Source organism: Sapajus apella, unplaced genomic scaffold (assembly GCF_009761245.1).
Source record: "Sapajus apella isolate SASKATOON/1434 unplaced genomic scaffold, GSC_monkey_1.0 scaffold74, whole genome shotgun sequence".
NCBI lineage: Eukaryota > Metazoa > Chordata > Mammalia > Primates > Cebidae > Sapajus > Sapajus apella.
The window spans coordinates 8,808,276-8,831,176 of NW_022437014.1; the positions used below are offsets into that span (position 1 = coordinate 8,808,276).

General features: G+C 42.2%; 1 protein-coding gene across 3 annotated transcripts; it reads left to right on the forward strand.

Annotated features, from left to right (window-relative positions):
* The first annotated feature begins 4,946 nt into the window (after window positions 1-4,946).
* Window positions 4,947-15,037, forward strand: DACT1 (dishevelled binding antagonist of beta catenin 1). Of its 3 annotated transcripts, none has more exons than XM_032251200.1 (4): window positions 4,947-5,608; window positions 7,765-7,897; window positions 8,659-8,814; window positions 12,019-15,037. In XM_032251200.1, the coding sequence occupies exons 1-4, from the start codon at window positions 5,264-5,266 to the stop codon at window positions 13,896-13,898; spliced, it is 2,514 nt and encodes an 837-aa protein (XP_032107091.1). In that variant the 5' UTR covers window positions 4,947-5,263; the 3' UTR covers window positions 13,899-15,037. The 3 variants fall into 3 exon arrangements, with proteins under 3 accessions (XP_032107091.1, XP_032107092.1, XP_032107093.1); XM_032251201.1 differs by having other exon boundaries at window positions 12,130-15,037; XM_032251202.1 differs by lacking the exon at window positions 8,659-8,814 and having other exon boundaries at window positions 12,130-15,037.
* The last annotated feature ends 7,864 nt before the right edge of the window (window positions 15,038-22,901 follow it).

Below are 22,901 nucleotides of genomic sequence, written 5' to 3' on the forward strand. Positions count from 1 at the left end.
TAAGGATTATAAAGGTCAATAATACATTTTTGTAATTTCATTTGAGTATGACTTTTTGGATATAATCATAGAATATATCTGCTCTTAAAATATTATTTTGCAAATTGTGATAGTTTCACAATTTGTAAATGCACACATACACACTTATGCATGTGATTATTTAATTAGTGTCCCATTTACCTTCTAGGCCATAAGCTCCTTGAATGTAGGGACTGTATCTGACTTGCTCACTGCTGTATTCCCACTGCCTAGTGTACATATTAGGTACTCAATAAATATCTGTGAGTGAATATTCAAAGAGGTGCAATGTAATGATGATGATACATATTTGTTTTTATTCCATGAGAATGTCTTTCTTAAAAAAAATTTTCAGTTATTAAGCATTCAGGTTATAAGTTTAGATGTTGTTTTAAGAAAACACTAATGTTTATTTACAAAAATGTGATTGAAAAGATTCTATGAATCATGAAATCATATATACAATTGTTTGCCAGTTTGTGAACTTAAAATTTTTGAATAATCGGGGAAATGGTCCCAATAAAGCAGAATAAGGGCAAAATCCACCTAATACAATTATTTAAAGAAGCCACTTGTGTAATCCCAGCACTTTAGGAAGCCAAGACAGGTAGACTGCCTGAGCTCAGAAGTTCAAGTCTAGCCTGGCCAACATGGCAAAACCCCATCTCTACAAAAAACACAAAAATTAGCTTGTAGTCCTAGCTACTTGAGAGGCTGAGGCGGGAGGATCACTTGAGCCTGGAAAGTCATGGCTGCAGTGATCTGAGATCGTGCCGCTGCACTCCAGCCTGTCTGGAAAAAAAAGCCACTTGTCTCTGAAACACTTTTAACTTTTGCTTTGGAATGAAATCCTTTCATGGTTGTAGTACCACAGTATGTAGCTCTAGGTATATGCACACATGGTACTTTTCACCTTCCATCTGTAAAGATGACCAGTAGAAATGGCAGAGCTAAGGGACAGAAGTCTGAGGTTGGTAAAGCCTTAATCACCTTAATCATTGACTAAGACGGTGGGGAATACAACTCACTTCCAGACATTCTAGAATCTTTGGAATCCACAGTGCTCTGCATGAGAAAGTCGGAGCTTCCTGAAGAACTTACCACCAAACTTCATGGAATCGCCCTGGGCTTCTTCAACAAATCCTGGTTACATACAACCTCTTTAACAGCACTAAAATACAGCTAAAAGATAACCTTTTCTTCTATGATGGTTTATTTGGTCCTGTTTGGTTGTGCACCAGTCAGAGAGGATGGAAAGAGTCGTTTCATAGCCTTTCAAACAAGACCTGCATTGTCAAACTTTTGCTGTTTGTTCTGCTATTCCCCTATTCCCCTCTGCCCTCAAAAGATGTTTAAAATTTTCAGGGCCATGATGTTGCCCCGTTTTGCTACCAAGTTTCTTTTTTCTTGAACTTTTGTTTCAAAAGATCTTTCTTTCCCCTGTGTGCTCACTGAAGCCTGATTGTGGGGTCAAGCTATAATTAGTTTATATATGAAGTTTAATTCATTGTGGCTCTTTTGGCATTAGACTCAAATGGGCTTTGATGTCTGGCTGGGGCTTTGATCCCAGACCCTCGAATGGTGGTCATCACTTCAACTCAAAGGATTGCCCTTTACTTTTTTCCTTCTATTGGGAGACAGATTTTCCCAATTACATCATTTGTGTTTGTTTCGCCATAAAAGCTGCAAGGCATCATTTTGTTGCTTTGCTTGATAGCAAAATGTGCAATTGATACTCCTTACTTTGCTTGGCTGCAATAGAATGTTCACTGCTGGACAAGGCATTTGTAGAATGATGCTCAGACTTTGGTGGGGGTGCTGTTAGGAGCTGTTCTGCCTAAGGGCAAAGCATCAGACTATGTGGTATGAGGGACATTTTCTGGCTCTGCCCAGGACAGCTCTTCAATCATAAGCCACGCAACTGTAATATATTCAGCCAAGACTCCTTTTCATGCTGGCAACTTTATCTTAGTCTCCAGACCATCCAGGTGGCAAATCCACCCCATCTTTAGTGGTCCACTTTTTGAGTGTCAATTAACAGTTTTTTCTGAGAAGATAGAAGTGTCCAGGGAAAGCAAAGGAACCAACAAGGGCTGAAGAACATTAGAAGGGAGATAATGAAATAGCACTAGTGGAGGAGGAAGTACCAGCGCCTGCTTTAAAAAGAAAGGGAGAGAAAAAATCAAAACAGTAGGGGGAAGTGAGATTCTGTTGGCAACATAAGGGAGCAGTGGGCGATTACTTTCAACTGCTTCTGGAATACCTGCAATGAAAACAAAAGAATCAAAGAGGAAAGAAAATCCAGGGAACTAGACTGGAGGGGAGAAAATTTGACTGCTAGCTTAAAAAGAGAATAGGGGCAACCCAGCCCATCTCACTTAATCTGATGACATTGGGAGTTTTCCTGGAAAAACAATTACAGCATTGAGCTCCTTGCTTCTAACTTCATTTGACAGCCGAGTTTGTTTTAATTGGCATGTGAACGAACTGCATTATTTATTAATGTGTAATGGATACTATGGAAAGCATAACCTTTTTTCCTATTCGTGACCATTTTATTGGTGGAACCATCTGAATACATTAGTTTTAATATTTAAACTTGCTGAGAACACTTTTTCATGGAGATATACAAGCTGTTATGGCAAATGGCTTACTTTGGACTAATGAGCCAGCTCAAAGTGGCATTTGGTGAGGAGGGGGGTTGGGAGGGTGGGGAGGTTTGGAGACATAGCGACTTGTCTGCCTGCCTTACAAGATTTATTAGTTGTGTGTAAAAATGTGTCTCAGCTTTTTTCTCTCCCTCAACTATATAAATATAGTTGTTGATGTGTGACATAACACAGGCCACAATAATAGACTCCACCCAGCCAGAGGAATCTAATTCAGAGCTACAAAGCAAGAATCTTGTTTAGAAATGAGTAGAATGAAACAATGACAGAGGACAAGGGTGAGTGGCATTTGGCAAGCAGGATAAGTCATTATTCTTCCGTGCCTTAGTAAAGTTAGGGAGGAAAATTAGTTCCTGTATTATAATGTAGTGTTTGGCAACAGTAGGCATATAGAATAGATAACCTGAACAGAATTGATTTTGTATGCTTGTGAACACCTGACCGTAATTCCAGTTTTAGATCTAATATACAACCTTGTTAATTATGAATCAAGTTTGTAGTTCCTTTCATGTCTGTGGGAGGCAGCAACGGGGAGGAAAGTGAAAGGTGGCAAGGGAGTTCTTTTTTGTTTTTTTTTTGTTAAATGTCAACTTAATTCTATTTGTAGTAGAGATTAAATGGACACTATTAAGTTTAAAAGTTAGCTTAAGAAGTATGTTAATGAAAAAACAATTTACAACTAATCTACATTATCTTGAGTGTCTCTCTAGCAATTGGCAGGTGAATACTTGCAAGGTAATGTGCTGAAGACAGTGACACTAAGAGGGTATTAAAACAGTCTCTGCCTTCAGGAAGGTGTCATAATGTAGACGGAGAAAAGAGATACCTATAAACACCTACGTACAGAGATATGTGTGTGCACATCCAGGTAAGTAACCTTACAGGTAGCATGGGATAAGAATCAGATATTTATATAGTTTACTGGAGCTCAAAGTGGGTAAGTGAGTGAACTGAGAGTAGACCACACAGAGAGGGGAGAAAAGAAGAGGAATTCCTAGCAGGGGTAAGCAGATGGGCAAAAGTGCAAGTGCCTGAAATAATGATATAGGATGCACTCCTTCACACAACACTTTGCCTGAACTTCAACAATCGTGACTTGCGGGATCGAATTTCCGAGGTTCTTGGATGTACTGCTTTTGAAGATATATGTGGTACTTTTCCACAGATAAGCCAGCTAGTGGCATTTCCAGACCTCCATCCCACCGGAAATTTCAGTGGGATAGGGGTCTGGAGTAGTGTGTTCCAAGCAGAGGCGATCAATACGTGATACTTCAAGAGGGAAGGCTTTTAAATCCCTCTGGAGAAAAGCTGTAACTTATATAACCCTTACTACCTATGTGCTAGCCACGTTGTGAGCGCACAGCCCCCACAATATCTATCATATGCTGCATATTATTATAATTCTTCAATAGCAGTTTCCCATAGCAGCTGCTCCCTTTTACAGTGGGGGTAACACACAGAGAAGGGAGTAAGTTGCCCGCACAGCTATTTAGGGGTCAAACTGGGATACAAATCCAGACAGTCTGATTTCTGAGTCAGAGCTCTTATTGTAAACGCAGACTGAGTAATAATAAAAGCTCAAACAAAAACCAAAGCGCGCACGCGCGTGCACTCAAATCGTAGGCTTGTAAAAGAAGCGATGCAACCTCTCGGTATACACAGCGACATCCTCCTGCCTAATTTTAAATGCCGTCCATAGTAAGACGTTAAAAAATTAAAACGACAACAAAAGTTAACAGTTTTAGAACAACATTGCATTGTGCTTTGTATTGCTTGCCTTTACACAGTGGAGTTAAGGGACCAACCCCTCAGGACTGCGAGTGAATACACTCGCAGTACCCGGCTTGGGAAGTGAAAGGAACCTAACTCGGTGTGAGTGGAAATGAGGAGTGGTCGTGTAGGGAAAGGGTTAAGCCTGCTGCAACTCGGTTGAGTTGCAGAAAGTTCTCCGGAGAGCCCAACTGCAGCGTCCCGTCGCGGCCCCTGCCTGCGCGGCCGACTGTAACAGGATGCTGGGGCTCCAGGCGCTCGCCCCGAGCTTTGGGCGACGGGAAAGAGCCAATGAGCAGCGAGGGCAAAATCGGGTGCAGTAAACCCGAAAAGGGGGCGAGGAGGCCCGCGGGGAGAGCGGGGTAGGAGGCGGGGAGAGGCGGGGAGAGGCGGCGAGGGGCGGGGAGGGCCGAGCGAGGAGGAGGCGGCTCTGAGCGCCGGGCGGCGCGCCTGACAGAAGAGGGGAAGCCTGGGGGCGCGAGCGTCGCAGCCGAGGGGCCCGGGCGGGGAGGCGGGCGCCAGGCGGGGGTTCGTAGGGCTGTCGCGCGTGACGTAGGTCCGGGCAGGGCGTTATCAGCTGCCGGGCCTCGGCGAGGGACGCGCGGCGACAGCGGACGGCGCCGCCCGGGCCGGGACGGCTGCACCCGGCGGCCGCGCGCAGGACCCGAGGGCTTCTGGCCGCCGCCCCCTCCAGCGCCGCGCCCCGCCGCGGGGAGGCATGAGTCCGCGGCCGCAGCCCTAGCGTACTGTTCCTCCGCCCGGGCGGCCCGGCTGAGGTGACGGCGCTAGCTGCCCGATTGGGGGCCATGAAGCCGAGTCCGGTCGGGACGGCGAGGGAGCTGGAGGCGCCGGCGCCGGCCCGAGGCGAGCAGCGCGCTGTGGAGCCCGAAGGGCGCTGGCGGGAGAAGGGCGAGGCGGACACCGAGCGGCAGCGCACCCGGGAGCGGCAAGAGGCCACGCTGGCCGGGCTGGCGGAGCTGGAGTACCTGCGCCAGCGCCAGGAGCTGTTGGTCCGGGGCGCCCTGCGCGGCCCCGGGGTTGCGGGGGCCGCTGCGCCCCGCGCCGGGGAGCTGCCGGGGGAGGCGGCGCAGCGCAGCCGCCTGGAGGAGAAGTTCTTGGAGGAGAACATCTTGCTGCTACGAAAGCAATTGGTAAGGAGTTCCGAAGGTGGAGCACGGCTGTACCTGCCCCGGGGCTGGAGGTCGGGCAGGTGGCCTGGGGCGGGCTCGAGGTTACCTCTGGCTGGGGAGATGCTCGCTGTTATGGAACGCCCCCGCCCACCCTGTACCTCCCTGGTCCCCTTCCTGAGTGCCCGCGGCGCGTGGGCTGCCGACGCCCACGCGTTTCTGGCGTGTGCCCGCTTTGTGTCTGGCGACCTCGCGCGGATTGTAGGAAGGGGGTGGCTGCTCTTCCCTCCTCCTCTGCCTCCGAGGTTCTTGAAGTCGTCTAGTTCTAACCTTCGGTCTCCTTAGTTAGATGAGTATATGCCCTCTCCCCAGAGGTTTGCAAACTCCCACTTAAAATACCATTTTATTTGGAGGTTTTCTTGGCTTCCTCTCCTCCCGCCGAGAGAGGCCAAAAGCCAAGGAGGGGGTTTGCGGCGTGCTTAGCTGTCCAAGGCCGAGTTTTATGATTACACTGGAGCGCCTGTAGGGAGCCGTGCCTCTCCCAGAGATCTCAGCATGCCAGCTTTCACCCAGGCTGGTGCTTAATTGCAAATAGAAGCCCTTTGTATAAGGCAGCTCAAACTAGATGGAAATGATGGAAATTTGGCTGTAGACTGTGTCCCCTCCTCTCATATTTTATACGTTCTCTTCTGCCAGCTGTGATTGGTGGTGGAGGTGGGAGAAAAGAGAACCTGCTCTCGGGGAACATTTATCTTGCTGGATTTCTGTCAGCGTCTCAGTCATTCTATGCAGTCTTCATTAAGGGGGAAGAAAATGAACTTTGGAGCTTAATGTATTGAACAGCTTTTGACCCCGCCTCAGAATAATGGCGGCAGCTTTGTTTTCAGTGACCTCAAAATGTAGTTTTGGAAACAGCAAACGTCCTCACCTGACCAAGTGATATATCTAAACTAGACACATGCCAGATAGTGGCCCTCCCACAATAAAGTAGTGATTCTGCGCGGTTGTCATGTGTTTTCTTCTGTTAGCTCTTTTCAGATAATTTCTGTGTGTTTTTAAGCACCAAAGTACTTTTATTTGATAGGTTCATTTTTCCTGAAGAAATTAATTGTAGCAAACAAACATATGGTTTGTCTCCAAGCTTTTTAAGTTAAAAGACAAGAAGAGCAGATATTCATATGCATGTGTTTTGTAAAGATGTACACTATGGTTTGTGTAATATCTCTGTTTTGGTATTTTACTATGCTTCTTTGGTCACAGACCAGATTCGTATATAACGCTGATTTGAGCCAGTTCTCACTGGTTATGGCTGGTGACTTGCACTTTATTGTCTTATGCAATTGCACCTTTTTGTCTGCATGAATCTCGAGACTGTAAGTGGCGCATTCCTATTGTCTGCTTGAGGGGAGCAAGGTAGTATGTCAAGAAAATTCCATTCCAGTCAGTGTTTATGGTACTATTTTCATTTGCAGACTTGGCATTCATGATTTGAACCAGATGCTCTTTGAGTTCTCCTGCTTTTCCAGCAATAGGAAGCACTAGGTGGCAGTGTGAGTTAGCACAATCCATCTGTCACCTTTGGAAACACAGAGGCGTTCAAATCTCAATGGGCCTTCCCATGAGGGTTTTGGATTCTGCTGGCTCACATTATAGTTGGCACTGGGTATTAGTATTAGTTTCTCACTTTCAAAGGCCCTAAGACTGATTAAACCCCACAAAGCAACTAATAGAAAACAAAACTCTGCAGGCCAAGACATTTGGCCAGAAAACCTCACCTAAGATACTAGTGTATTATAGGAAATCTGTTACACTTACTTCAAATTAAAGAGTCTACTGTGAAGTATTGTTTTTTAAGACTGGCTATACACCAGATGATTTAGTCTCAGTCCATTTTTCTTCTATCTATAAAAAGTCTCAGTTTGTATATATTAGTTGAAACTAAAAACAAGTCTTGTTTTTATGCAGAAACTTTATATTGCCACAAAATGTGAGAAAGTAGAATTAAGCATAGGACATATTCTTAAATTCTTGAAGTTTTTATTTCAGGTCATCCAGTAAAATTTTTGGTTTTATAAGTTTTAGTGAACTCTTTAGATGCGTAATTTGAATCCTTAGAGTAGACTTTCTGGTTCTTTTGTCGCCCCTGTATGTTCATGTTTCCTTTGTTTCTTCCTAATCAGAATTGTTTGAGGCGAAGAGATGCTGGTTTGTTGAATCAGTTGCAAGAGCTTGACAAGCAGATAAGTGACCTGAGACTGGATGTAGAAAAGACATCTGAAGAGCACCTGGAGACAGACAGCCGGCCTAGCTCAGGTAAGTGATGGAGCACAAGGACAGAATTCTGCACTCATGAGTGTATATCTCAGCCCCTGTGGTTAACATTCCCAGACCTGCAAATGGCGGTAGAGTTTGTTTCCAGTGCAGAGAGAGAGACTTAAAAAAAAAAAGCAGTCTGCCGTTCAGTTTCATATGAATGAGAGGGATCTGTCATTCAGTTTCATCTGAGAGGGAAATAAACTCAGACAACAAAATTTTTAGTAATGAGATCGATGTGACTGGAGTCCCCTGAGTTTAAAAATAAAACCTATTCAAATTTCTGCAAGAGCTTCCCTCCTTTGAAACTTGAGTAAGTCAGAACTGGGCTAGAAAATTAGTCACACTTCAACTTCCTGAGACCACATCAAAAGTTTTTTTTTTTTCCTTTTAAACCATTTGGCTCCTTAAATAGATTTTTCTCTTATTTTTTTCTGAAACAATCATGATAAAGATGAGGCTTTGACAGACGTAAGTTTCTTTCCTTGGACATCTTTAAGGCGGGATCAAGGAGTAAGGTTAGTTTGAGGGGGAGAATAACTCTGAAATGTACTCCTGGTTATGGGCTCTTTGCTTTTTCCTAAGAATTGTTTGAAATAAGACCATAATATTAGGACACTAAAGTCCAGTGAACCAAAATTGGCCAAAAAACAAAAAAACCCAACAAATCTCCTTTTCCTAAATGATTAATTTTCCTTTTAAGCATGAATATACATTATTTCTTGACATGATCTTAATTCCAATGGTATTTTTATTTGTAGGGTTTTATGAGCTGAGTGATGGGGCTTCAGGATCCCTTTCCAATTCCTCTAACTCGGTGTTCAGTGAGTGTTTATCCAGTTGTCATTCCAGCACCTGCTTTTGCAGCCCCTTGGAGGCAACCTTGACTCTTTCAGATGGTTGCCCCAAATCTGCAGGTAAGAATTTTTAGCATTGATAGAAATTGTAAATTGGAAGGGGTCAAAGGCCCTTAAAAGATTATCTGGCTCCAGTACCTTTCGCTAGTGGAAAAACAAAGATTCATCAATTAGTGGCATTTAATGCCATACTTGCATCTAGAACTTAGAGCTTCATCTAGGTGAGTATCTAGAACTATTCCAGTACCATTTGGCTGCTACTTGGTTATATATTCTGATAGTAGCAAGACAGTTTATCTCTAGAAATCCTGTCCCAGTATTGGAGGTCTTGAGCTCTGTTTCTGAGCCTTTGCTGTTAGGTTAACTTGCCTGTATTTTCTTTTGAAAACCATTCTGGAACTGTTTTCCTCTTTTAATTATTTAAAGCTAAAACTCAGCCAGGTGTAGTGGCTCACGCTGTAATCCCAGCACTTTGGGAGGCCAAGGCAGGTGGATCACCTGAGGTCAGGAGTTCAAGACCAGCCTGGCTAACATGGTGAAACCCCATCTCTACTAAAGATACAAAAATTAGCTGGGTGTGATGGCATGCACCTGTAGTCCCAGCTACTTGGGAGGTTGAGGCAGAAGAACTGCTTGAACCCAGGAAGCAGAGGTTGCAGTGAGCTAAGATTGTGCTATTGCGCTCCAGCCTGGCGACAGAGTGAGCCTCCATCTCAATCAATCAAACCACTCTCATTAAGTTGTCTGTCAGCTTGGCCAAGAACTGGTTGGCACTTCAGGGAGCAATGGCCCCTTCATGTTCTCCAGAATGTTCTGCATGGTGGCAGCTTGTTTTTTCTTTTAATAAGTGGGTGCCCACATGCCATTATTCCTTATTTTGGGCTATCCTTACAATGACCCCCAGAAGGAATTATGCTATTGTACTAAAAGAGTTTCTGTGTTTCCACTATGTGTCGCACACTGTACTGGATGCTCTGCATACATTTATCTCCATTGAATCCTCCCAATAGTTCTATACAGTATGGTGGCTGTTCGCCCCATTTTATGTATTTAAAAAAACGAGGCCTAATTAGGTTAGATACGTTATTTAAGGCTCTGTAGTGAGTGGCAGAAGCAGAATTCAACTCAGGCCTAATTGCAAGGTCCATGTTTTTCCATCATCCCGAGAGAATTCAGAAATTGTTATTTTCAACCCTCTCATCTAACACAAGAGGAATTTTGGCTTATAAGCTATTTGTCAGAGGTTCTCTATCTACTGAATGGCAGGGTTGTTGCTGGAACTCAAGATTCCTTCCTTAGTTCTGTTATATTGTGAATTCTTAGAAGAGTAAATAGGGAAATTAGAATTGCTGTAGTACTGGCACAAGTCATCATACTCCTGATTTGTCTGTGTTCTCCACTTGAGTATAAGGTTGAAGTTCTGAGTCCAGGCAAGGCAAATGTAACACTGAGCAGCCAAGGGAGCCAATTGGCTGATGTCTTCGTATCTGTGTGTTGTCAGCAGCAATCATTTGGGGAAGCACAGACTGTGTTATCTAGAGTGTCTGGGCCTCAAGTTCATTGGTAATTGCTCCCCTTCATTCCGCAGATCTGGTTTCAGAGGGAAACTTTATAAACCCATTAAAGGCACTTTGGTTCAGGTTTTCCTTCAAGACCCCTGCTCTTACAAATGCCATATCCTCACATAATTGAGACAGTCGTACCAGGCCTTGGGGGCTGGGATGTCTGTTTTGTTCAACTCTAAAGAGGGAAGAGGGTTGAATGGTGAAGTGTTTGTCAGTGTGGCTTTCAGTAAGGCAAAGATAGGGCTTAGGTTGCTAGAAGAGGAAGGATGGGGAAAGATGTTAGCTAGAGAGGTTTCCTCTTAGAGCAAGCTCTTTATTGGGTGGGGGGGTCAAGTGGGTGGGGACATGGCACTTTGGTTTTATTATATTTTCCTTACAAATGAATCATATCATATCTGGGTCTAGATTATTTTTTCCCCGAGACTGCTAATGGAAGTTCATGGAGCTTTCTCGACATAGAATTTGGCACATACAGGTTCTCAGTATTTGAATAAATATAACAGAGGACAATTACTGATAAACTCCACTTTAATTTGCTCTGATAACTGAAGGTCATTAAAAGGATTCATTATTTATAATATTCCCCAAATTAAGAGATCAAAATCATTTAAGGAAGCAAGCTTGATTTTGCTGTTTTTTGGCACCTACATTTTCAAGATGTGGGAAATTTATCCATTAATATTACCACTCAATCTTTTAAAATCTTATCAAGAATTCTTTATCCTGTTTAAAAAAAACAACATTTTTAACAAGTGGGAAATTTATCCATTAATACTACCACTCAATCTTTTAAAATTTTATCAAGAATTCCTTATATTAAAAAATGGTGTTTTTTTTATTAAAATTTTTTTTTAAGAGAGATGGGGTCTCACTATGTTGCCCAGGCTAGTCTCGAACTCCTGGGCCTAAGTGATTCTCCTGCTTCAGCCTCCCAGTGTTAGGATTGCAGGCGTGAGCCATCACACCTGGCCCCTGTTTTATTTTTTAGTGTCACTAGTGAAAATATAAGGTGATTATTATTTAAACTTGATCAGTCTTTACCGAAGTTTGATCAGTTTACCTTTCAATTGACAATTATATTTGAATGGATGTCATTAGGAATTAGGTTTAAAAACACAAAATGAGGACAAAGCCTACTGAATGTACAGTTTATTCTAAGTATTTTAAAAGAAACCCAGGAATAGAACACAGAGGAGAGAGTAGCCTAGAGAAACAGTGATTCAAAAAATTTTATTTTTCCCAGTTGTAAATGAGGTATAGTTATTGAAGATTTAGAAAACAGAAAATAAAGAAGAAAGGAAATATCACTTGCTTCTCATCACACTGAAATGCTACTACTAGAATCTGGGTGTGCTTCATCTCAGACATTTTTTCTTTGCATACATGTGATCATAATAAAATTATAATATCCTAGTATTACATCGTGATTTTCACTAAACTTTAAAGTGTTTTCCCTCTATTATGCAGTAGTTTGAAAACATTCGCAATGGCTGAATATTTTTCCTTCAGAGGATGTATCATACGCTGTCAAAAATTTTTGTTAAATCTTTCCTCCTCATCCAGTAGCCATAACTACATGTCAAATGGTAGGGCAGCTAGTGGAGTGTTTTTTAATACTTGGCATTCTCTCTCAACCCAAAGAGTCAAGCTGGTGCTGACCAATTCATTTCTTCAGAGTGTACCTTTAAATGTTTTTCAGATCTCATAGGATGGTTGGATTATAAAGAAGGCCACTGTGAAGACCAGGCCTCAGGGGCAGTTTGCCATTCCCTCTCCACACCACAATTTAATTCCCTTGATGTCATTGCAGATGTGAATCCCAAGTACCAGTGTGATCTGGTGTCTAAAAACGGGAATGATGTATATCGCTATCCCAGTCCACTTCATGCTGTGGCTGTGCAGAGCCCAATGTTTCTTCTTTGTCTGACCGGCAGCCCTATGAGGGAAGAGGACAGGCTTGGAAACCATGCCAGTGACATTTGCAGTGGATCTGAGCTGGATGTCGTCAAAACAGACAGCTCCTTACCATCCCCAAGCAGTCTGTGGTCTGCTTCCCATCCTTCATCCAGCAAGAAAATGGATGGCTACATTCTGAGCCTGGTCCAGAAAAAAACACACCCTGTAAGGACCAACAAACCAAGAACCAGCGTGAACGCCGACCCCACGAAAGGGCTTCTGAGGAACGGGAGCGTTTGTGTCAGAGCCCCGGGTGGCGTCTCACAGGGCAGCAGTGTGAACCTGAAGAATTCCAAACAGGCGTGTCTACCCTCTGGCGGGATACCGTCTCTGGACAATGGGACTTCCTCCCCGCCGAAGCAGTGGTCAAAAGAATCAAAGGCCGAGCAAGCAGAAAGCAAGAGGTTGCCCTCGCCAGAGGGCTGCTCCTCAGGCGCTGCCTCCGACCTTCAGAGTAAGCACCTGCCAAAAACGGCCAAGCCAGCCTCCCAAGAACATGCTTGGTGTCCCACCATCGGGACAGCGGAATCACCTAAAGAAAGCGCTCCGCTCTCAGGGGCCTCTCCAAAAGAGAGTCCTGGCAGAGGCCCCGCTCCGCCGCAGGAGAACAAAGTTTTCCAGCCCCTGAAAAAGATGTCACAGAAAAGCAGCCTGCAGGGCGTCCCCCCGGCTGCTCCTCCCCTGCTGTCTCCAGCTTTCCCATTGGAAGAGAGGCCTGCCTTGGATTTCAAGAGCGAGGGCTCTTCTTCCCAAAGCCTGGAAGAGGCGCACCTGGTCAAGGCCCAGTTCATCCCGGGGCAGCAGCCCAGTGGCAGGCTCCATAGGGGCCACAGGAACGTGGGCATCACCAAGAGCTCCAGCCTGAAGCACCGCGGCCAAGTCCTCCAGGGGCTGGAGAACGGCTTGCCCACCGTCAGGGAGAAATCGCGGGCCGGGAGCAAGAAGTGTCGCTTCCCGGATGACTTGGATACAAATAAGAAACTCAAGAAAACCTCCTCCAAGGGGAGGAAGAGCGGGGGTGGGCCCGAGGCGGGTCTTCCCGGCAGGCTCACGGGCGGGGGCCACAGGGCCGGAAGCAGGGCGCATGGCCACGGACGGGAGGCGGTGGTGGCCAAACCTAAGCACAAGCGAACCGACTACCGGAGGTGGAAGTCCTCGGCAGAGATTTCCTATGAAGAGGCCCTGAGGAGGGCCCGGCGGAGTCGCCGGGAGAGTGGGGGGCTGTACCCCGCGCCGGTGCCTCTGCCCTATGCCAGCCCCTATGCCTACGTGGCCAGCGACTCCGAGTACTCGGCCGAGTGTGAGTCCCTGTTCCACTCCACCGTGGTGGACACCAGTGAGGACGAGCAGAGCAATTACACCACCAACTGCTTCGGGGACAGCGAGTCGAGTGTGAGCGAGGGGGAGTTCGTTGGGGAGAGCACAACCACCAGCGACTCTGAAGAAAGCGGGGGCTTGATTTGGTCCCAGTTTGTCCAGACTCTCCCCATTCAAACGGTCACGGCCCCAGACCTTCACAACCACCCTGCAAAAACCTTTGTCAAAATTAAGGCCTCACATAATCTCAAGAAGAAGATCCTCCGCTTTCGGTCTGGCTCTTTGAAACTGATGACGACGGTTTGAGTGATGTCATTGGTGTAGAAAGTGTCTTTTTTTTTTTTTCCTAGTTGCCAAAATAAAAAAGGTGGTGTTCTGATTTTTGTGTAATACTTTCATGGAATGCTTTTCTTTTAAGATTAAAACCAAGATAAATTATTGTCTCATCTTCATCACATGTGGACGCTAGTGCCTTTAAGGGAAGGTAAAGAATGTTTTGTTAGAAGTAAATATTGAGGTTTTAATGGTGGTGATAGTGAGTTTTGTGGTACCAGCTGTTTTGTATTTTAAACTTTCTGAGCATCCGGCAAGGTACAGGTTTTGATATTCAAGTTTTATTGGGATGAGACCTCTTGATCCCAAGGTCAGGTGGATGGGATTTTTGGATTTGTACTTGCTCCTTGAGTCTTCGGGGCAGTGTCTCCATGAGGGTTTTCCTGTTGAGGGGCATCACATACAATAGTGTGAAGTAGGTACAAGGGGCAGTCATTGTATTCTATAGTTTTTTGTAGTCTACATTTCTCAGATGTATCCTCATTCGGTTTTCTTCTCAGAACTGTTCTTTTTACTGGACTCATGACTTGGAGGCCAGACCTTAAATGCAGAGATGGCAACCTGGATAGGGACTTAAAAGGATCCACAAAAACTTTTGCCACATTTGGTGCCTAGGCCCTGTTCCCAATAACCCCTTCTAGGGCCATTTATCCAACATTTTGATGCCTTCTTTCCCCTCCCTAATTTGTAGACGATCCAACCTTTCATTCCTTGGAGGATTTGCTTTTGGGATAAAATTTTGGTCCTCAGGCACAGAGACATTCACTTTTAATGAAGTAACCCTTGGGCATGACTCCAATACCAGAATTGCTCACTGAGCGCTATGCCACCTACGCATTGACCTGAACATATTAGTGCAATCCAGTCCAGATTGGACCACTGATCCTATGTGGAAGGGCTGTTTTTTAAAGAAAAATTTTTTTGGTAAACAGTATTGCGTAAAATTGCTTTTTGTATACCAATATATGCATGTTTTGTGCATGAGTAGTACTTGTGTTGATATTCCTGTTGATGTTAAATTACTGTATAATATAAACAGTATGTGTTTTTATATATCATTGTGTAAATTTAATATAACACATATGCAGTAATAAACGATTTGTTTTACTGCCGTTAAGTTTGTTATTTGGGTATAAAACCAGATGTTTACACCTATGAATCTTGAGCTGGTTATTGATTTATTTGTAAGATTTATATTTGACAGTCTACCATTAGAATATTTGCTGTATACACATAGGTTTTAGTGTTTGAATGGATGACGAGCAAGCAAATGAAGGAAAGCAGACAACTTCTAGTTAAGGTACTTTAAAGTTTAAGGTGCATTAAAGGTGTCATCTAAGGAAAACATTTCTGAAAATAATTATCTCTTCCAACTTTTTATACAAAAATCTCAAACATGGAAAAGTTGTTAATACAATAAACAACTATATGCCACCTAGATTCAACAGTTGCCAACATTTTGCCATGCTTGCTGTAACTCTGTAGTTATGTATTAGGTTTACCTATATTACCGATTTTCCAGGTCAAAGACAGATTATAATAACAATCCTCCCCTCTCCCTACCACATACTGATACAATATTTTAAAGTAAATTTTAGGTATCTTGATATTTTATCTCTAGAAAGCATACATTACCCAAGAACAAGGAGATTCTCCTGTAAACCCACAATATCATGATCACACTAAAGGAAAATCAGTAGTAACTCATAATATCAAATGTTTATATCAAAAATTTCCCAGTGTTTTTCAAGAACTTTTTGATAGCAGCTTTCTACCCCGATACTTCCCCTGCAAAGCAGGATTCAGTCAATGTTATGCATTGCGTTTGGTTGTAGGCTGTAGGTTTCTAGTCTTTTTAGTCTAGAATAGTCTCCCCACATTAAAAAAAAAAAAAAGATACTAGGTTTTTATATATTATTTTTATTTTTTTGAAACAGAGTCTCACTCTGTCACCCTGGCTGGAGTGCAGTGTGGCAGAGTCTCGGCTCACTGCAACCTCCACATCTCAGGTTCACAAGTGATTCTCCTGCCTCATTCTCCTGAGTAGCTGGGATTACAGGCATGTGCCACAATGCCCGTCTAATTTTTTTGTATTTTTAGTAGAGACAGGGTTTCATCATGTTGGTCAGGCTGGTCTCTAACTCCTGACCTCGTTATCTGCCTGCCTCAGCCTCCCAAAGTGCTGGGATTACAGGCATGAGCCACCTCGCCCAGCCTAGTTTTTGTATTTTAGTAGAGATGGGATTTCACCATGTTGGCCAGGCTGATCTTGAACTCCTGGCCTCAGGTAATCAGCCCACCACAGTCTCTCAAAGAGCTAGTATTACAGGTGTGAGCCACTGAACCAGGCAATGGCTGATCTTTGCCTGAATCAGTGATTGCTTGGGTATGCAGAATGAAGTTTTCTAAATATCCTTGCTTCTACTTTTGTTAGTTGACATTCTTAAAAAAGAGCCTTATTTTCTCTTTGAATATCACTATGGACACATGGAGTTTTATTTGTCTGATGTTTTACAATCATTTTACAGTCTCTGTCCCAAATTTGGCCAATGGGAGGATAAATTTTGTTAAAAGCAAACTATAAAATCAACTCAGTCTCTCTCATAATTCAGATATTTATTACGAAATGTATCCAATTGAAATTCTCCAAAGGCTAAATTTCAGATGCTAAATTTTATTGCAACAAAAATCCCTTACTATTTTTAAAATTCTGTCTTGGAAATATTCCTTTTTTTCTATACTTTGTGTATCTCTTACCTCCAGCAAGGCTTTTATCTTTAAAACATAGCAAATTATTTCTCCACATTTATAATGGTCACATCTTTTAGCAAGACATCTTTTTTTTTTTTTTCAGTAAGACATCTTTTTCACAAGACATCTCAACTCAGTTCTTCAAAATATAGTTACTAGTCTTTTAGTGTTCATATGTTTTTAAATCATTCTGCATTGACTAGAATTTCTTTGATTACTTGACTAAATCTAAGTCCCCCACAAGTGAATGGATGATCTCACCATCTTTTCTAATGCTGTGATCTCTTTGAGGCATAGCTATAAAGTTTATTGTGTAAGACAGTTGTGACCAGCAGTCAGTTCTTGAATTGTTTCCACGTTGTTCTCAATGAACATTATTCTCGGAAGGGGACACTTTCTAAGAACCACTCCTGAGTAATTACATTGTAGGTGACAGAATGCCAAACTACGAGAAGTGTGAAAAACAGGATTTTCAAAAAATCTTGGGTTTGTCCTTCTCCTAGTTCATTACTTGACATACCTGTAGCTAGCAGTTATACTGCACTCAGAAAATTGGGTTTCATCTATTATTTTCAAAGACAAAATAACTGCTATTGTTGCTATAAGCAAAAGGTCTCCTAAAAAGATTTTCCTTTATTTTTTTTTTAAAAAGTACAAATGCTCATTGCCAAAAGAAAAAACTGTATCTGAACTATATGCAAATTTTAAAAACTCTTCTCCCTCGATCGTCCCCAAATCCTACTCTTTGGTAAGTTTGTTGTATACATTTCTATATTCTGTTATATGTACATACAAATATATAACCCCTGTAGTTTTTCTTTAAAATGAAGTCTCAAGCTATGTTTATTGTTTTATAACTTGCATCCTTCATTTCTTGGACCTGTATGGCAGAATATCATTCCCAATTCTTTTTAATGGAGTTCCAAATATTTCCTGAGGAAAAGGTACCAGATTTTGTGGATTACTTGAAATTGCCCTGCTTAGAAACATTCGAATATTTAGCAACAAAGTGCTACCCAAGTGTTATACATTTGTTGTACACACATTATTGCCTTTCTGGTTTTCTTATGTATTTGGTAATTTTGTATTGTGAGCTTGCTTTTAGTGAGGTATTATTGAAGGAATCTGGTGAGGCTTGGTTAAAGATTTTGCCATACAGAGAAATTTTGTGGTTTTTTTCTGCCAGTTGCCTCAGGGATATTTCCAAGCTGGACCACTTTTTAAGTTAATTTATTTATGGTGGGTTTCCCTGACTACAGAGGTAGTATAAATTCAACTCCTAAGTGCATCTGAGGGATAGGTTGTGGTTACATATTCTCAGAGGCAAACAAGGCCCATAAGCTTCCTTCTTTTCTTTTTTATTTTTTTTTGAGACAAAGTCTTACTCTGTTGCCTAGCCCAGAGGGCAGTGGTGAGATCTTGGCTCACTGCAACCTCCGCCTCCCACATCAGCCTCCCAAGTAACTGGGACTACCACGTGCTACCACGCCCTACTAATTTTTTGCCTTTTTAGTAGAGACAGCGTTTTGCTATGTTGCTCAGGATGGACTCAAACTCCTGATCTCAAGTGATCACCTGCTTCGGCCTTCTAAAGTGCTGGGATTACTGGCATGAGCCACCGAGCTCGGCCTAGCTTCCTTATTTTCATCCTGGACCAGCATGTGAATTTTTTTTCTAGTCCAGCCTTTCACTAAGGGTGTAGCCTTTCAGTGATCTCAGGAATGTAGGGCAGTCTCATACCCTGTAAGGGCCAAGTTTTTGTCCCTAAGTGATTATCAAAACCAAGGCTCCTTGCTTAAGAGACCAGCAACCTCTCTCTCCACTCTTCAGGGGGAGCCCAAAGTGTATACTTAAGAGGATGTTTGTAATAGTTTATTAATCATTTCTAGATGTTTTGCAGTGAAAAGATCAGTGATCAGAAAATCACTGTATGGCTGGAACCTATTGCTTTTGTCAATAAATTTTATCCTCTTCCCTCAACTATTTTTTTTTTTTTTGAGACAGAGTCTTGCTCTGTCTCCCAGGCTGGAGTGCAGTGGCCAGATCTTGGCTCACTGCAACCTTCACCTCCCAGGTTCAAGCAATTATCCTGCCTTAGCGTCCTGAGCATCTGGAACTACAGGCTCCCACCACCATGCCTGGCTAATTTTTGTGTTTTTAGTAGAGACGGAGTTTCACCATGTTGGCCAGGATGGTCTCGATATCTTGACCTCATGATCCACCTGTCTCAACCTCCCAAGGTGCTGAGATCACAGGTATGAGGCACTGTACCCGGCCTTACTCCACTTTTTTGGTACAACTTTATTGATATAAAATTAAAGTACAATAAAATGCACACATTTGAAGTGTACAATTTAATCAGTTTTGACACATGTACACACCTATGTAACCATCACAATCAATATAGAAAACATTTCCACCAGTCTCAATAGTTTTCTTGAGACCCTTTGTAAAACATCTCTTCTTTTACTACATTCCCTAGGCAACCACTGTTCTGCTTTCTCTCATTATAGATTACTTTGTCTTTTCTAGAATTCTATATAAATTGGAATAAACAGTGTATACTTTTTTCCTGAATTGTCATTCAGCATAAAACACTTTAGATCCATTCATGTTGTTTCACGTATCAGTGGTTTATTCCTTTTAATTGCTGAGTTATGTTCTTTTCTATGGATATGCAACTATTTGTTTATCCATTTACTTGTTGGATGTTTGGGTTATTTTCAGCTTGGGATTGTTATAAATAAAGCTGTGATAAACATTCATGCAAGGTCTGTGTGTGGTCAGGCATCTTTGTTTCTCTTGCGTAAATACTTCAGAGTGGAATGCCTGGGTCTTATCATAGGTGTGTGTTTAACTTTTTGAGAAACTACAAAAATACCTTCCAAACTGGTTGTGTCATTTTACATTCCTACTAGCACTTTGTGAGAGTTTCAGTTGCTCCATATCCCTGTCAACACTTAGCATGCTCATTATTTTTACTTTTAGCTAATCTAATGGATGATTAGTGGGATATAATTGCAGTTTTAACTTGCATTCCCTGATGCCTAATGATGAGCATCTTTTCACATGCTTATTGGCAGTCTTTTTGTTGAAGCGTCTGTTTAATATTTTGTCCATTTAGAAAATTGGGTTGTTTGGTTTATTATTACTGAGCTATTAGAGTTCTTTATAAGTTCTCTGGAAAAAGTCCTTGCATATATGTCACAAATATTTTCTCCCAGTCTGTGGCTTGCATTTTCCTTTTTTTTTTGTTTTTTGTTTTTTGTTTTTGAGACAGAGTCTCTGTCACCCAGGCTGGAGTGCAGTGGTGCCATCTCTGTTCACTGCAAATTCTGCCTCCCGGGTTCAAGTGATTCTCCTGCCTCAGCCTCCCAAGTAACTGGGACTACAGGTGCGTGCCACCATGCCTGGCTAATTTTTCATGTTTTTTGGTAGAGATGGGGTTTCACTGTGTTGGTCAGGATGATCTCAATCTCCTGACCTCGTCACCCACCCACCTTGGCCTCCCAAAATGCTGGGATTACAAGTGTAAGCCACCTCGCCCAGCCATATTTTACTTTCTTAATGGTGCCTGATGAAGAACAAAAGTTTTTAATTTTGATCTGGTCTAATTTTCTATTTCTTATTTTATGATTTATTATTTTGGCGTCTTATCTAAGAAACCTTTGCCTAATCCAAGTTAGCAAAGATTTTCTGCTATGCTTTTTTTCAGAAGTTCTATGATTTTTGGTTTATATATCACCAATATCAAATTGTCTTGATTTCTGTAGCTTTATAGTAAGTCTTGAGTAAGTTAGGGTAAGTCCTCTAACTTTGCTTTTCTCTGTCTCCTTTTCCTCCTCCTCCTTCTTAATTCCTCTGATTATTCTAGATCCTTTGCATTATCATATACATTTTAGAATTAGGTTGTCAATTTCTACAAAAAATAAAGGGCTGCTGAAATGTTTATTGGTATCCCATAGATTATGGATTACTATGAGGATATTGCCAGCCTGGGCAACATAGTAAGACCTCGTTTCTATTAAAAAGAAAAAGAAAAATTAGCTGGTCATGGTGGTGTGCACCTGTAGTCCCAGCTACTCTGGAGGCAGTAGTGGGAGAATCACTTGATCCCAGGAGTTCAAGGTTGCAGTGAACTATGATTGTGCCACTGCATTCCAGCCTGGGTGACAGAGTGAGACTTGTCTCAAAAAAAAAAAAAAAGGTATTGCTACCTTGATAATAATGAGTCTTTCATTTTATAAGTATGCTATACCTTTCACTTTTTCCATTTAGATCTCCTGGGCTCAAGTGATCTTCCTGCCTCAGCCTCCCAAGTAGCTGGGACTACAGGCATGCCATCACGCCTGGCTACTCTTTTTGATTTCTAGTGGAGATGAGGTTTGACTGTGTTGCTCAGGCTGGTCTTGAACTCCTGGGCTCAGTGATCCTCCTTACTTGGCCTCTGAAAGTGCTGGGTTTACGGGTATGAGCCAACATGCCTGGCAGATCTTTAGTTTTCTTCAGCAATGTTTTGTAGTTTTTAATCTGGAGGTCTTGATCCTTTTTTTTTTTTTAGACAGTGTCCCACTCTGTTGCTCAGACTGAGTACAGTGACATGATCATGGCTCACTTCAGCCTTAACCTCCTGGGATCAAGTGATCCTCCCACCTCAGCCTCTTAAGTAGCTGGGACTACAGGCATGTGCCACCACACTCAGCTAATTTTTGCATTTTTTTTTCGTAGAGACAAAGTTTCTCCATGTTGCCCAGGCTAGTTTTGAACTTTTAAGCTCAAGTGGTCTGCCAGCCTTGGCCTCCCAAAGTGCTAGAATTACCTGTGTGAGCCCCCATGCCTGGCCTTATAATTTGAATAATTTCTATTGATCTGTCTTCACCTTCATTTAATCTCTCCTTTGTTTTATAGCTCCATTCTGCTATTGAGCACCTCCAATGAATTTTTTAAAACAAATTTCAGATATTGTAATTTTTACTAAAATAAGTTCTAAAGTTTTCAAATGGCTCTTTTGTTTGTAGTTTCTATTTCTGTACCAAGAATTTTTGTCTTTTTATTCATTTCAAATGTATTTTTATTAATCTCATGGAACATAGTTATAATTGCTCCTTTAAAGTCTTTGATAGTTTCATCATTGAGGTCATTTTGGGATTGGCATGTGTTGATTGTTTCTACCTTAAGAATTGGTCATATTTTCCTGTTTCTTTGGTTGTCAAGTAATTTTGGATTCCATCCTGAACATTGTTGATGTTATGGTACATAGGTTCTAAGTCTTTTTATAATCCTTAGAAGAATGTTGATGTTTTTGCTTTAGCAAGCAATCAGTGCAGTTAGGCTGTGTCTAAGTTCTGCTGATCTTCTGTGGGCAATAGTTTAAATTTCAATTAAATTATATGTCTGTGCTGTGCTGCTTTGAGTCTGTCCTGCACATGCATAGTTTATGGGTTAGTCTGAGACTTACGGAGGTGGTTCATATCTCAGTTAAATTTTCAAAGTCTTTGCTATACTGGTTTGTGTTTTTTCTGTGCATTCTTGGCTCAGATGCTAGTCTCAGCCTAAGGTTCATACACAGAATTAGGGGACCACTTTCTCTAGTTCTTTCCCCTTTGGAATTTCTCTGCCCCATCTGTTTAATGTTTCCCAGTTCTTCTGGCCAGAAAAACATGTTTCTATTGGAATTTTAGCTATGAATAGGCCACTGGGGCCTGCCCTCAGCATAAAGCTGCATCAGAAAAGAAAAAAAAAAATGGGAGAAATGCACCAATCCCCCAAAATACACCTGCTTTTGTTTACTTTTACAGTCCTCAGGTAGTTTTTTTCTCCCATGTTTTTGTCCAAGTCTTTTTTAATCATCAGGAGGGATAGGATATTTTGGGCTTACAGTGCCCTGGCAGAACAACTCTACTGACCCGTTTATTTTTCATACGGATAAAATTCAAAGACTCAGCAGAGTCCTGCAGGGGAGCCAGCCATGTACTTCACCCAGATTCCATACCCTACTCTGAAAAACATATTTTGGCTTTCTGTATTCTGGTTTTAAAATCTGATATAATAGCGAGTCATTAAAAGCAAGGAAATCCTTTATCAATGACAAAGATTGGCACAGTAAGTTTTGTTTTACTTTTTTCTAGGTGCAAACCTTTAATTTGAAGGGTAGAGGAGAGCTACATAATTATTTATTCTTATACAATTCTTTCTTTGTGGCTAAGAAAATAACATTATGCATAT